This window comes from Malania oleifera, chromosome 6, assembly GCF_029873635.1.
Source record: "Malania oleifera isolate guangnan ecotype guangnan chromosome 6, ASM2987363v1, whole genome shotgun sequence".
Taxonomy (NCBI): Eukaryota; Viridiplantae; Streptophyta; class Magnoliopsida; order Santalales; family Ximeniaceae; genus Malania; species Malania oleifera.
Window position 1 is genome coordinate 82,577,958 of NC_080422.1, and position 16,454 is coordinate 82,594,411.

The following is a 16,454-nucleotide window of genomic DNA, read 5'->3' on the forward strand; positions in this document are numbered from 1 at the left end:
ACCTTAATCTTTGTTCAACAACTCTTTCCCATAGTTTCATCGTATGACTCATAAGTTTAATTCTACGATAGGTATTACAATTTTGAATATCTCCTTTATTTTTATATATAGGTATTAAAGTGCTTTTCCTCCATTCATCTGACATTTTCTTAGTTTTTATAATTGTATTAAATAAATTAGTTAACCATATAATTCCGTTATCACCCAAACATTTCCAAACTTCAGTTGGGATGTTATTCGGTCCCATAGCTTTCCCATTTTTCATCTTTTTTAGTAGAAACTTAACTTCATTAACTCTAATTTTGCCAATAAATCTTATATTTTTAGTCTTTTCCTCATTTGACAACTCTAAGTTTAAGCCTTCTATTTGGTTTTCGTTAAACAACTTACTAAAGTAACTTTGCCATCTTTCTTTAATATCTTCATCCTTAACCAAGACAATATCATCCTCACTTTTTATGCATTTTACATTTCCTAAGTCCTTGCTCTTCCTTTCTCTAGCTTTAACAAGTTTAAATATATCACTTTTCTCTTCTTTTGTACCTAATCTATCATACAAACTATTAAATGATCTATATTTAGCTTCACTAACGGTCTTTTTTGCATCTTTTCTTGCCTCCTTATATTTTTCAAAGTTATCTCTATTTCTATATTTTTTCCACATTTTATACCAAATTCTTTTTGTCTTTATGATTTTTTGTACGTCTTTATCCCACCACAAACTTTCTTTGCTATTCGAAAATCTTCCCCTTGATTCACCTAAAATCTCTTTTGCTATCTTTTTAATAGAACTAGCTAATCTATTCCAAAGAGTATTTGTATCTATCCTATCCTCTAAGGTCCAATCCCAATCTTTGATCATTTTATCTTTAAATTTTATTATGTTTTCTCCTTTTAGGTTCCACCATCTAGTTCTCCTACACTGGTTTATTTTATTCATTTTCTTCCATTTTTTAATACATATATCTAATGCTAAGACTCTATGTTATGTGGTTAGGCCTTCACCTGGAATAACTTTACAATCCTTGCATGATAAACGATCTACCCTCCTAGTTAAAAAAAAAATCTATTTGACTTCTATTTTGTCCACTTTTAAAGATTATTAAGTGTTATTCTCTCTTCTTAAAGCAAATATTCATTATACTAAAATCATATGACATAGCAAAGTTTAAGATCATCTCCCCTGACTCATTTTTGTCTCCATATTCATATCCTCTATGTATCCTCTCATAATTTTTATTATCACTTCCAACATGTCCATTCAGATCTCCTCCTATAAATATTTTCTTAATCCCTGGTATGCCTTGTATAATACTATCCATATCTTCCCAAAATTGTCTCTTAAAATTTTCTGCTAAGCCAACTTGAGGAGCATAAGCATTAATGATATTTATTATCTCTTGTTCTAATACCATCTTAATTTTTATAATTCTATCCCTTACTCTAGTTACATCCACAACGCTATCTTTTAAGCTTTTGTCTATAATAATGCCTACTCCATTCTTATGTTTTTTTTTTCCAGTGTACCAAAGTTTAAATCCTGATTTATCAATTTCTCTAGCTTTCTCCCCCACCCACTTAGTTTTTTGAAGGAAAATTATATTAATTCTTCTTTTAATCATTGTATCCACAATTTCCATGCTTTTACCCATAAGTGTCCCTATATTCCAAGTTGCTAATCTAATCCTAGTTTCCTGAACTAACGTCTTTACCTGCCCACGTCCAAAATGATGCAAGAGAACTAGGTGTGGAGCTTAAAAGGAAAATATATAATAAAATTTAAAGATAAAATGATAAAAAATGGTGATTGGGCAATAGAGGATGGTAGACACAAACACTCTTTGGAGTAGGATAGCTAGCTCTATTAAAAAGATAAGCAAAAGAGATTTTAGGTAAATCAAGAGGAAGATTTTCGGATAGCAAAGAAAGCTGATGGTGGGATCAAGAAGTCCAACAAGTTGTAAAGACAAAAATAACCTAGTATAAAACATCGCAAAAATGTAGAAACATGGAAAACTTTGAAAAGTATAAAGAGGCGAGAAAATATGCCAAAAAGGCCATTAATGAAGCTAAACATAAATCATTTGATAATTTATATGCTAGATTTGAAACAAAGAAGGGGAAGGAGACATTTAAATTTGCTAGAGTTAAAGAAAGAAAAAGCAAGGACTTAGGTAATGTAAAATGTATGAAACATGAGCATGATATTGTCTTGGTTTAGGAAGAAGACATTAAAGAAAGGTTGTGAAATTACTTTAGTAAGGTATTTAGTGAAAACCAAGTAGAAAGCTTAAATTTAGAACCGACAAATGAGGAAAAGGCTAAGGAGATTTGTTTGCAAAGTTAAAGAGTTAATGAAGTTAAGTTTGCATTAAAAAAGATGAAAAATAGAAAAGCTATAGAATTAGATAACATCCTAATTGAAGTTTGGAAATGTCTGGGTGAGAACAAAATTATATGATTATCTAATTAACTAACACAATTATAAAAAATAAGAAAATGTTAGACAAATGGAGGAAAAACACTTCAATACCTATATACAAAAATAGAGGAGATATTCAAAACTAAAAGAATTATCATGGAATTAAACTTATGAGTCATAAAATGAAACTGTGGGAAGTAATGACTAGTGTTAGGACTATATGCAGATAGGCTAGGGAATTTCTAATCACTATAGGTGAACATCAAGGATCTGCTTGAGCCCTTATACTTTTTGCTCTAGAGATGGATGAACTTAGTAAGAGTATCCAAAATGAGATTCTACGGTGTATGTTGTTTGCAAATGATACTGTCTTGATTGATGAAACTAGGGGAGGAATAGATCTAAGTTAGAATTATAGAGATAAGCTTTAGAATTTAAAGGTTTTAGGATAAGTAGAAATATGACAAAATATAATTTTAGTCATAGTAGGGGGAAATGGGGAATACTGGAGAAAGGATTGAACTTGATCGTCAAGAAATCAATGACACTAGTAGATTTTGATACCATTGATCTATTATGCAAGCTAAAGGAAAAATTGAAGAAGATGTAATGCATAGAGTTAAAGCTGGTTGGGTAAAATGGAGAAGTGCTTCAAGTGAGTTGGGTGATCATAAAGTAGCCGTAAAATTAATAGGAAAGTTTTATAGGATAGCTATAAGACAAGCTATGCTGGATGAACAGAATGTTGGGCAATTAAGAAACATATCCAAAAAGTAAAAAATGTCAAGATAAGAATGCAAAGGTGGATGAGTGGTATAACATTAAAAGATAAAATAAGGAATAAACATATTCACGGTAAGTTGGGTGTAACTCATGTAGAGGATAAGATAAAGGCAAGACGACTCAAATGGTTTGGACATCTGCAACGTAGGCCAAATAGTGTACCAGTGAGGAGTAAATTAGTTATTGTCAAGGGAAGCAGAAGAGGTAAGGGTAGACCTAAAATAACTTGGAATGAGATAGTAAGGATTTAATAAGCCTGAATTTTTTGAAGGAATTGCCCACGATTGTGTAAGTTGGTGGAAAATGATTCATGTAGCCAACCCCACCTAGAGGGACTTAGGCTTGGTTTTTTGTTGTTGTTTGGTGGAAAATGTGTAAAAACTCTGCTCAAAACTGGAAAATGTGTAAAAACTCTGCTCAAACTAAGTGACTCAATAAGTTATAAATTGATCTTAATGAATCTATACAAGCCTTTCTATGATTGACAGCAGGCCTCTGCAACTTATGCTGCCCATTATTTTTATAACTTTTTGAAGTTTTTTTTTTTTATATTTTTTTTATTGAGTTTCCATATGAGAAACTTGGGATATACCCCCCCCCCCCCCCCAATCCCCTTTTTGTTTAGAATGAATAGTTACTCACTTTTTTCTTGTTTTAGGACAAGTCAATTATCATGTGACTAAGGAAAGTTTGATGGATCGCCTAAACACAAATATGCATGAGGAATGCCTCAAGATTGGAAAAAAATGCAGGTCAGATAACATTTATTGTTTATGTATTTTTTTGTAGCTAGGTCTATCCCTTTGTTAAGGGTTATTTTGGTCATTTGCATTATTAGTATGTGCTAGTGTTATGTTGATGAGCACGAGTTAGTAATGGTATTATGCTCATTGGCATGTACTTGACATTTATTATAAATAGAGGGAGAGACCTATTGCTGCAATTAGGGCCTTCAATTCACCAAATACTTCAACATGGTATTAGAGTAAGATCCAATTTAAACCCTAAGTGCATACCAAAACCATAACCAAACCCTAAATGAAACTGAAAACCTCAAACCTGCAGCTGTGAGGGATTATTTGCACCACCAAAGACCAGAAGCAAAGTCCAGAAACTGCTGGAAAAAACTGTAGTCGCCAGAAAATCCTGGACACTGCTGCGCTCTCAGAAACTCAAAGCAACCCCTTCATATTTTGCAAAAATAACCACATAGATACAGAAAGAACCTGCCGATCTACTGATCCGTAAAATTCCATAGCGAAAGAGTGCTCCACATGCACCAGCGTGTGGGAGTATTTTGAGCAAGTTTTTGGCTCTAATTTTTTCCAGGATTCTTTGATTTCCTTCTTAGACAGTAATATCAAGTTGTTGGTCATGTTTTTTGTTCTAAGTTTCAACCTTTTCCGATCATTCATTCGTGGCAATGCTATGTCCAGTTGTTGGTGACTCATTCATGGTTGAATCAGTGGTTGGCTTGTTTGTGGTTGTTTCAATTGATCCGAAGTTCACTTTTTGATATCCAAGAGCATTTTGTTTGCTGTGTATTTCTGATTTGCTGCTGTATCTTGGCTTTGTGTGTGTGTTGGGATGGCGTCCCCTAATCCCTAAAGTGTGCTTCCCTCATTTAGCACTTGTTCAGGTGAACAACGTACTATAACTATCTCAGAGGAAGAGTATTCAAGATTCCGACAATATCTAGCATCCCAATAAGCATCTCATCACATTGCATCTTTTACTCAAACGGGTAATCCTGTGGTGTGTATGTCATTAGATATCTCTCCCACTAGTCCGTAGATTATCAACCCTGCTGCTATTGACCATATAATAGGTGTCACCGACTTCTTTTATACTCTCTAGTATTCTAAAAATCTACCAAAAGTTACCCTTGCTAATAGGTCCACAACTATAGTTAAGGGGGTAGGAATAGCAAATCCTACTCCCTCCATATCTCTTTCTTCTGTTTTATACATTCCTAAATCTCCCTTCAATCTCATGTCTATTAGTAAAATTACGAAGTCACTACATCGTTTTGTAACCTTTTTTCCTGATTCTGTCATTGTTTCAGGATTTAAAACAGGAAAGACAATCGGAACAAGATGTGAGGCCAGTGGGTTTTATGACTTTGAGTCGCTTTTTCCTCCTATTGCCTACACCATTGCTACTACACAACATCAAATCCACTGTCGCTTGGTTGTCCGTCATTGGGCAAGCTAAAATCGCTAGTTCCTACTTTGAGTTCTATATCTAATCTTGAGTGTGAGTCTTGTGAATTAGGAAAGCATCAGCGTGTTCCCTTTGCTTCCCGAGTCAACAAATGAGTAGTCAGCCCTTTCATGTTAGTTCATTCCGATGTTTGGGATCCTAGTCACGTCAAAGTTGGGGTTTTAGTACTTTTTGTTACATTTGTCGATGACTACTTCAGAATGAATTGGTTGTATTAAATGAGAGATGATTATGAATTGTTTAATATCTTTTGTGCCTTTTGTTCTCAAATAAGGACTTTGTTTGGTAGGCTAGCTAGGATACTTTGTATTGATAATGTTAAGGAGTACTTCAATACTCAATTCACTACCTATATGGCTAACTCTAGAATGATCAACCAGTCGTCTTGTGCCCACAGTCCACAACAAAATGGAGTTGCAGAGTTAAAAAATAAATATATTCTCAAAGTCACTCAAGCTCTATTGTATCAATTGAATGTCCCCATAGTTTTTTTTGGAGTGAAATTGTCCACCTAGTCCTACATCTTCATCCGAGTCCTTCTCATCGCTTGGATCGTCCCAATTTGTAGGTGTATGCACGATGACTCAAGGAAGGAGAGCCTCCTCTAGCTTCTACTTCTACGCCTTTAGTTCCCTCTTCAGACGATCCTATTTCCCTAGATGTTGACCCTCCTATTGTTGTTTAAAAAGGCAAATGCAGTTTTACTCAACATCCAATCTCCAATTTTTTGTTTGTTATGATTTCTCGTCACCTTGTTAGTATATTGTCTTCTTTTGCTCTTCCAAAATCCATTTATGAAGCCCTAGTCATTTTTGGTGGAGGAATACAATGATTGAAGAGATGCATGTACTACAAGATAGTGATACATGGGAGTTGGTACCTCTTCCTCCTAATAAGTCTATGGTTGCTTGTCATTAGGTGTGTATACATACCATGAAAGTCAATACAGATGGTTCCATGGCTCAATTGATGAATACTCTCAAGTTTATAGTTAGGATTATTCACACACATTCTCCCCAACAACCAAACTTGCCTCAATAGATTTGTTCATCTCCTTAGCCACCAATTGTCACTAGCCTCTACATTAGGTAGATGTTAAGAATGTTTTTGTACATGGTGATCTTTAGGACGAGGTTGATATGGAGCAACCACCTAGGTTTATTGCCCAGGGGATCTAGGCTTAGTGTGTTGACTAAAACAAATATGGTTTAAAACAGTCTTCCAAAGCATGGTTTGGTCAACTTAGTGTTGTAGTACATGTTTGGCATCCAATTGTGTGTAGTAGGTCAACTCTATATTTTAACGCCATACTCTATATGGCAAGATTTTTCTTATTTTGTATGTGAATTGTTTAAGTTTGATATATATTATTGGCCCAAAACCTAACAACTTAACGTTTAGGTAAAGTGTTAATCTAACGTGGTATCAGAGTTGGTTACTAGGAGGTCTTGGGTTCTAGTCTTGTACCCTACATTTATTGTGTGGTGTTTAAAAAATTATTATGTTCCCTATCATGGGTGTTGTTATTTATCGTTTATCTCTCCAGAAGCTATCAAGATGCATGTGTGGGGGAGTCTCCTTAGCCACCACTTGTCACTAGCGTCTTACATCACTTAGACATAAAGAATGCTTGCCTATATGGTGATCATCAGGAGAACGCCTATATGGTGATCTTCAAGAGGAGGTTTATATGGATCAACCATCTGGGTTTGTTGCTCAACGGGATCTAGGCTAAGTGTGTCGACTCAAGAAATCATTATATGATTTAAAACAGTCTCCTAGAGCATGGTTTGGTAGTTTCAGTGTTTTAGTACTTGAGTTTGGCTTCCAACAATGTGCAATAGATGACCTCTGTATTTTATTGTCAGTCTATCTGATAGGATTTTTCTTATTGTGTATTTGTATGCTATTGTGGTTACTAGTGATTATAATCAAAGCATCTAGGGCCAAAAGCTTTTCCTACAGACTAAGTTTCAAACCAAGAACTTGGGACTATTAAAGTACTTCTTGGGTATAGAAGTATCGATATCCTATATGGGAATAGTCTTTCACAAAGGAAATATGTTCTTGATCTCTTAGATGAGACATCCATGGATTCCAATAATAATTTAGTGTTAGATATGGGTGGTTTGTTGCCTAACCCATGACGGTACTAGAGACTTGTTGGAAAGTTGGATTATCCCACAATCACTCGACTATCTTTCGCAACAAGTGTTGTGAATCTGTTTATTGATTCTTCAAGAATAAGTCATTGGGATCTAGTGATTCATATCTTGAGATATCTCAAAGGTGCACCTAGGAGAGGTCTTTTATTTGAAGGTCAAGGTCACACTCATATTTAGGGATGTACAAATGAAAATTAGATCAAGTCATCTTCCGACAAAAGATCCACAATCGAGTATTATATCTTTGTTGATTATAATTTGGCTTCTTGGAAGAGTATGAAATAAACTGTGATGGCTAGGTCAAGTGTTAAGTAAGAGCATAGGGTCATGGCTCACACTACATATGAGCTTGTTTGGTTGAAGAACATGTTGGAAGAACTAGATTTTCCACATTCTCGATCTATAAGCTGATGTGTGATAATCGAGTTGGTATTCATATTGCCTCCAACCCGTTTATCTATGAGCAGATAAAGCACATTGAAGTTGATTGCCACTTTGTTCAGTAGAAACTTGTGTAGAAGCTCATTACAACCAGTTATGTGAGGTTTGATTTGCAGCTTGCTAATTTATTCACTAAAGCCTTGGGGGTGCTCATGTTAAATTCATTCATAACAAGCTAGGAGCATATGATATATATATGCTCCAGCTTGAGGGGGAGTGTTAATGGCTATTTTGGTCATTTAGCATTATTAGTATGTGCTAGTGTTATGTTGGTGAGCATGAATTAATAAGGTTGTTATGGTCGTTGGCTTGTACTTGACATTTATTATAAATAGAGCGAGACACCTATCACTGCGATTAGGGCCTTCAATTCACCAAATACTTCAACACGTGCAAAATCCTGAAAATCATCTTCCCTGGCCCCCATCCCTACCACAGCACCGGTGCAGGGGTTACTGTGTTAGTTGGCTTAGCTTACTTGAGCTTTAGCCTTTAAGAAAAAAGAGGCAGAAGAAAAAAAAAATTTTGAAGCATCATAATCTTTTTCAGCATTTTCGGGCAAAATGGATGCGTATGTATGAAAAAAACTGGTTTGGTATAAAATATTTTCTTCATGGCTCATAAATTTTCAAGTAATAATTTATTGCCACTCTCTCCAAGATTACAACACAATCCACTTTGGTTTGAAAAGAGTATTGAAAGAGATCAAGACCCTAGGCATTGTGAGGGTGAAGTGTGGCAGCGTGTCATTTCTGTACTTTGTCACACTTGTTAGGAATGTTTGTCATGATCAGTGAGAAATTGAGAAGGGAGAAGAATTTCATGGAGGTATTCATTCTTTGCATAAGGCCATCTCAAAATTAAGAATAAGCATATGAATATTTTAATTGACTGCCTGTAGTTTTTGCTGGTGTTCTGCTCTATCTTGGATATCTTTGTTTTGTGATACATGACCATTCCTATTTTCATTGCAACAACCAGTCAGCCAGGCACTGTTGGCTTCTCATCTTTATAGCACCGTATTTCAGAATATTCGCCATGCTAATGACGTTATCAGTTTTATTGCAAATGTCTAGGCCATCAGAGCAAAATCTCATCTCATCTGACCTTGACCTTCTATTGATAACTTCAACTTCTCATGAATGGAAGGAATGGCCGTCAAATATATTTTTTCTCATCCTACTGCTTATGCAGCTCAAATATCATTTTCTAAACATAGATTTCATAGGCATGTTGTTTCTTGATTGATGCCATTTCTAAAATCCTGAAAATGATCTTATGCATCATGTGAAGTAAACTGATTTCATACACTGTGAAAGATGAAATGGACACTTCAAATGCTGTCCCTAGGATATTGGAAGCCAGGTGACATTCTGACACCTATTTATTGAATAAGCTAGATTTAGAGTTCAAGCATGATCCACGTCCTGTGATATCATTTGAAATAAAGAATGTTGTGTCAAATTTATGCATTTAAAACTGGATATTCTTTCTTAACACCAAATTCACATGATTATCTATCCGTTTTCTGCGCTTTCGTTATCATTGATATCGTATATGCAGGGTCTTGACAGTCCACGGGTCTGCTGATGAAACAATCCCAGTTGCAGATGCTTTTGAGTTTGCAAAGATCATCCCTAACCACACTTTGCACATTATAGAAGGAGCTGATCATGGTTACACTTCCCACCAAGCTGAGTTGGCTTCTGTCGTCTTGAATTTCATCAAGGCAGACCAGCATGAAGACAATGAAACTCCTAGTCTGGTACTCCCCTGCCTCCTATCCTAGCATTTGCCTATTCGAGTGACATACAGTTTTTTTTTTCGTTTCCTATAGAGTCGAGCATTCTAACCTGCTTGGGATGTACAGGCGCCTGGTGGGACCAATGCTTGATCCAGTCCGTTTAAGCTCTGTCACTCCGGACTATAAAGTTGGAGATTCCCAAACTATTATGTTGTGCCGAAGTCAAGTTCAACGCACAAATGGCCCAATGCCATGGGTTTACAGCTGATGAGAAACTAATATGCTTGTATTTGGACTTAAAACATGCCCTCCGAATGCAACCCACTGCCTCATATTTTTGTGGGATTGTTCACTTGGCAATTTATTTTCCTACTTTACAATCAATTGGTTATCTTTGTGTGTGTGGCGCGACTCCCCATTGGGAAGACCAGGTTCAATTCCTGCAATGGAGGATTTCCTCCCAAATTTTAGGTGGTGGCAGGGCGTGGTTGCTGCACCTTCACCTTGGGTGCTGGTGATGGGGAAAAATGGACTTTTTGTCGTTTTATTATTAATTTAAAATAAAATATTAAATAATTTTCTATTTGGGAAAAAAAATTTCTCAATTTAATGCTTACGCTCGCAGTTTGGATTTAACATACGTCACAAACGTAGAAGTTCTGCTCAAGCAAGTCTTGCAGTTTCGTCTTGTGAGATTTAAACACGCGTCAGAAACTGGGCAGCCTTGTCAATTAAATTTCACAGGTTGGTCCTGCAAGATTTACTAAATGTTATTCATTGCAATAATCAAATTAAAAAATTTTATTTTTTATGAGAATGCAAATATATATTGTAGACACCAAATTTTATTCGGAGATCTAAGGTCTTGGGTTAGCCATGCACATATAGTTTTGGTGGTCCCTTTGGGGGGCATTAGTAGGATGCTGCAACCTCCAAGGAAGAGGGGGGGAAAATGGAGTTTTTTTTCGTTTTATTATTAATTTAAACTAAAATATTAAATAATATTCTATTTGGGAAAAATTTTCCCAGTTTAATGCTTATGTAATCTCGTAGTTTGGATTTAACACGCGTCACAAATGTAAAAGCTTTGGTCAAGCAAATATTGCAGTTTCTTCTTGCGAGATTTAAACACGCGTTGGGCAGCCTTGTCAATTAAATTTCGTAGGTTGGTCCTACAAGATTTATTAAACGTATATATGTATTGTGGATACCAAATTTTATTCGGAGATTTAAGGTCTTCGGTTAACCATGTTCTCTCCCTCACTTTTTGTGTACATTTCACATCTCATTTCAGTATATATAATTTACACGTGAAAGTGAGAAAATATCCTATAAACAAGAGTTCATGAAAGTCCATTAATACAGATAACTTTAAACCATAAGTACATTTCAGTTGCATTACAATGTAAGGATTTGTAACTTAAGATAAATATAAGTAGACATCATAGAACATATGATGGTGCAAATATATATATATATATATATATATATATATATATATATATATTATAAATTTCAACATGAAATAAACAAAAAGCAACTTTTTAAATTCTATAATGAAAATGTTGTGCTTATGTTGGATAAAATCATATAGTTTTTTTTTTTTTTTTTTTTTCTGTTTTTTTCATAATTTACTTTTCTTAAATGTCATTTTTGATAATATTATATGAAGTATGCACATGACATATGGCTATACAAATGAAATGAAAATAATCAAATGCTATACAAATGAAATAAAAATAATCAATGATATACAAATAAAATGAAAATAATGCTATACTACTCGGTACAGTAGCGAGGTCGTCTCCGGGGTCGTGATGGCGGCTGTCTACGTCTGCCCTCTCCCTACTGGTCATTTGCATCAGCTGTCCTGTCATGTCGTCCTGTATGTGGATCATCTCCGTCAAGAGGTACTGCGTAATCATCATCCATATGAAACGCACGTGGAGAGAACTGATATGATGTCTCTGGACGAGAACGAGGCAGCATAGCGGGTGCATCGATCTCTTCCCCATTGAAAATGTCGTTTAATAAAAATGACATCGATGGGATGGCAGCAGAGTCCAAATAGGGCGTCAGCCCGCAATATCAGCTGCACTGTAAGGCGCATACGGTGCTAACGAAGCAAACACGTACTCACTCCCAAGTTGGCAAGGAGTGGAAGGAACATCAGATGCGCATAGTTGCTTGGAACGTCACAAAATAACACCCCACATATCAAATGCAACAAGTGGGCTCGTGCGTGGCACACTATAGTCTGTGCATTTACATTTGCCGGAAGCTGAAGAAACACATCCCCTTCGAGGAACTACATACGGATACGTGCACTAACCAACTCGTTGTCAAGTGGCATGACTCATAACTAACACTCGCACAGAGTACATACGGCGAGTTGTCCTTGACGGTTTGTAGGTTCTTCTACTGGCCCGGCAGTACAACCAGTGATGGGGCGCCCATCAATCGGCAGCCTAAACAAAACGGCGACGTCCTAGAGTGTGACGGTTGCCTCCTCGTGAGGTAGGTGGAACATGTGCGTCTTGGGTCTCCATCGCTCTACCAAAGCAGTCATGAGATGTCAATCCAGTTGGATATGGGCAATCCGATAAATGCCATGAAACCTTGCATTGCATATCCAGCGGACGATGCGGTCGTCTGCCTCCAACCAGCGCTCCGCAAACTGCATGCCCCCTCGACAGAACAAGGTGTTGGCGTGCCCATCGGCCCACGCTCAGTTGGCTCGGTGATCATTGCCCATCATCAAGATGCTACGATCAGACGGCCCTAAATCGATCCTGCAAAATGTACCATTGCAATACAATAAATATATACAAAAGAAGAAGTGTACTAAAAGTCCTATAAGTGTGTACGAAGTCAATGTGACGATCCATATGTGTCACCGGGTTGGGTCCTTCTCAGACACTTTGTGCAGTTATATCCTTCTTGATGACATATGCTGCACATGCTCCTCTTCCTACCTTCCCTTGCGTTCATCTCATTGTGTATACGGGAGCTCCTAGGCCGACCTTTATGTCGAGCATATGTAGGATTTGCCTATATAGTAGGCAATGAGAATGCTGACCTGTACGCCTCGTGCATAATCGGATGAAAATCCGCAGCATATGTTGCATAGTGCTCGGCAGTGCACAAACATGACTCATCGTACTGTATAGCGTTCAGTCGTGTTTCTACACATGCAGTGAGAAGGTGGGAGCATAGAAAGTGTAACGCTTGTCACTTCCCACATGAGCATTCGTGTCTATTGTTGACCTTATAGGTCATATCCCTATTTTGATTATAACAAATACTCATGTATTTAATGTCTGCTGAGTTGATGTGCAGCTTTATCTTGGCGGTATCATATGATGGCACTCGGAGACCCTTGGAGGAAAATGAAGACCTTAGTTATAATTTAATTGTTGTATTTCTTTGATGTAAAGGGTCTGTAATAGTAATTAGGGGTCTGGTTTGTAATAAGCTCACACACACATCACCTGCTCGATTTATTACGTAAGCTCAAACAAACCGTAAACTGAATGTGACCTTAGAAAGACCTTAGGGTTTTACCTTCGGTTGACCGACCCCAGACTTTTTCGTTGTCTTAATTTTGGACCCTAAATGACCCTAGGAGACATACACCTGCACCTATGTTTGATAGGCACTTGAATAGGGTTTATATGTTGCAAGAAGGGACCGAAATGCACACTTGGTGCACTTTCGGTCGACCGGCCAACACAGTTCACTTTGGCCTAGTCGACCGAACCGGCCCTGGGTCAACATTTTGACCAAGGCCCGGTCGACCGAACTTCACAGTTTATTTCTTATTGGTCGATCAAACCCAGACCGGGTCAACGTTTTGACCTCCTGGTCGACCGAGAACTTTTGTACTCCAACTACCTGGTCAACCAGAGTGTCCTCGGGAGAATTCCCAGCGGTCTGGTCGACCGAACCAGGCAGTTCAAAATGCCCTGGTCGACCGAACCTCGAACATATGAAAAATCGCCTCATCCGGTCGACCGACAAGTTAGTTCATTTCAATCCTGGTTGACTGAACCATGAAAAAGGCTTCAGAATTAATGATACGGTCGACCGACCATTTAGTTCAAAACTCCCCTGGTCAACCTTACCATTTGAGACTTGGTCGACCAAAACATTTCTAGTCGACCGGACCTCTCGGGTTGCCCTGATTTTTTTACCGCAGTTAATATTTTTAAACAAGTTTAAAATGCTTTAAATATCATTAAACTTTTCTAATAATACCCAATAGGTCCCCAACGGTCATATTTTCTCCCTTGCCTATATATATGAGTTCATTTGAGAAAATTAAGGGTGATTAGCCACCTTGATTAGGGAAAATCCTTTGAAAAATCAAAACCCTATAATACTCATTTCCAAACTCCACACACTCAATCTTACCTTCCCATATTGCCTACATCATTTGTAAGTTGGTTTTTGAGTGTTTGTCTTGATTGGTTTGCTCTCCCATCTCTGGATTGTTTGACTTATTTTTGAGAGCTAAACTTTAAAGTATTCTTAGGGGACTTTGTTAATAAGTCTCTCCTAAGAAGACTTATATAAAACTTCTGAGTATTGCATATTCATTGCAATATCTTAAGAAGTTTGTATTTGTATTTTGGTTGCAAAAACATTTTCAAATATCTACTGTGTTTTTATCTTGAAAATATTTGATGAGATATTTGTTTATGTGATAAAATTTTTGTTGCAATATTCGTTAACTCATATATCCTTTGCTGAATACAAAGATTGAATATCCTTTTGCAAACCAAACATATACACTTTAAGAGCATCATACGAATGAGAAAACCACTCTTTGAATATATACACATATATTGCTTAGCTAGTATCTTTGTGTGAACATCTTACCTGAATTCTTGTGATACAAAGATCATACTGTTTGTCACTCTCACGTACGCATTACACTGATAGAAAATACCTTTGAGAGTTGAACCATCTAGACCACATTGAGCTTACATATTGAATCATATTGTGGTGTATGTTATTGCGCGCATCTGGGTACATATCTGCTTTACACGAAAGCACAATCACTGTACCATTTGATTATAATACACTTTGGTTGTATTTCCAGGCACGGGCCTGAAGAGGGAGACTAGCCCTGGAATAGTCCCGGATTGGCTTAGACCCGGTTAGGAAAGCTAGGTGCGACGTCCTGGTTAAGGCGTGTAGGTTGAGGTCAGCCCCGCTAATTGACCTGGTTAAGGTTGAGGTCAACCCTGTGATAATTTGACCTGGTTGTAAACGGTGTCGCTCCACCCTTAAGTGAGCTATTAGTGGAATCCTCAAGCTTGCAAGCTTGAGGCGGGGACGTAGGCACAGTTGGCCGAACCCCGATAACATATTGTGTGTTTGCTTATATTTCTGCATTTTATATTTACCGCACGTGTATGTTATGGGTGAATGATGCGTATGACTTAATTTCCACAGTATATTTATCTACGCATTTGGAAATTGTATAGACTGATCCTAGGTTGTGTACATACCGTTGTTGCATAGATCAACCTAGGTGAAAAAGTTTTAGAATTCCAATTCACCCCTCCCCCCTCTTGGGAATGCACCAATTCTAACATCTATCCTAAATGCTCAAAGTTTGCACGTTGTTTCCTTTATGAGGCCCCAACTGTGCGGTTGTGATGCTAAAACTGCCCCTAGACTGGTTGAACGTCATGACTAAATGTTTGGTCGCCTTCAACTTCCTTCTTTCCATCGCTAGCAATATATGGGGAGTAAATGCATTTCCTCCCGATATTGCGTTACGAGCAGCCTCCCGTCGGCTATTGAAACAATGTGCAATGGGATAAAATGTCAGTTGCACAAGGGCCATGATTGGAAGGCTACGAGCGCCTTTCAAGACGGCTTTGAAATATTCCATGAGATTAGTGGTCATGTTCCCATACATTCTTCTACCGTCGTGGCACTGAGTCCACACATTAGGAGGGATCTGATAAAAAAACGACTTCGCTGGTTCCCCACCCTCAACGAATATCCTCTCCATCCACATGTTAAATTTTCTTAACTGATGCTCCCTTCCCACTTGTTCAGTCATACACTTAAGATTGACACTGTGTACTTTCGTACTAAAGTTGCTGACCACGTGTCGAAGGCAGAATCGGTGGTAGACACGTGGTGGTTGCCAATCGGGATTGCGTTGTACTGCAGCGAGAATTCCTAGATGCCGATCTGATATAAGGCAAATGTCGTCCCTATCAATAATAGAACGAAGACAACACATAAACCAATTCCATGTGTCCAGACTTTCCTCTTGAACAATAGTAAATGCAAGGATAAATATTTTCCTATTTGCATCCGGACACGTCACAATTAAGAGTTTACCCTTGTACTTACCGTACAAGTGTGTTCCGTCCACACATACAAGTGTATCCCATCCAACACAATTATTAATTTTTTTTTTAATTTCTTTTTCAAATTTATTATTTATTTTTTGTTAGATTAAGAATTAAATAAGTTATATTAAAAATAAGTTGCTTGAAATTTTAATTTTTAAATGAAAGCTTTAAACTAAAAAACTAATTTTGACCCCTTCATTTTATAACCTAACTACCAACAATCTTGATACATAACTTAATATTGTGTCTTAAAATAGAATATCCAAGCAATTTTTTTTTTGTTATTCTGAATATGC

General features: G+C 37.1%; 1 protein-coding gene across 3 annotated transcripts in view; it reads left to right on the plus strand.

Moving 5' to 3' along the window:
• Positions 1 to 10,162, plus strand: part of LOC131157472 (uncharacterized) — a 43,995-nt gene extending 33,833 nt beyond the window's left edge. For all 3 annotated transcript variants that reach the window (XM_058111659.1, XM_058111658.1, XM_058111660.1), the window contains 3 exons: positions 3,864 to 3,957; positions 9,598 to 9,799; positions 9,905 to 10,162. In XM_058111659.1, coding sequence (XP_057967642.1) covers positions 3,864 to 3,957; positions 9,598 to 9,799; positions 9,905 to 9,928 — 320 coding nt within the window. In that variant the 3' untranslated portion in view covers positions 9,929 to 10,162. The remainder of the gene's footprint in view (positions 1 to 3,863; positions 3,958 to 9,597; positions 9,800 to 9,904) is intronic.
• Positions 10,163 to 16,454: the final 6,292 nt, after the last annotated feature.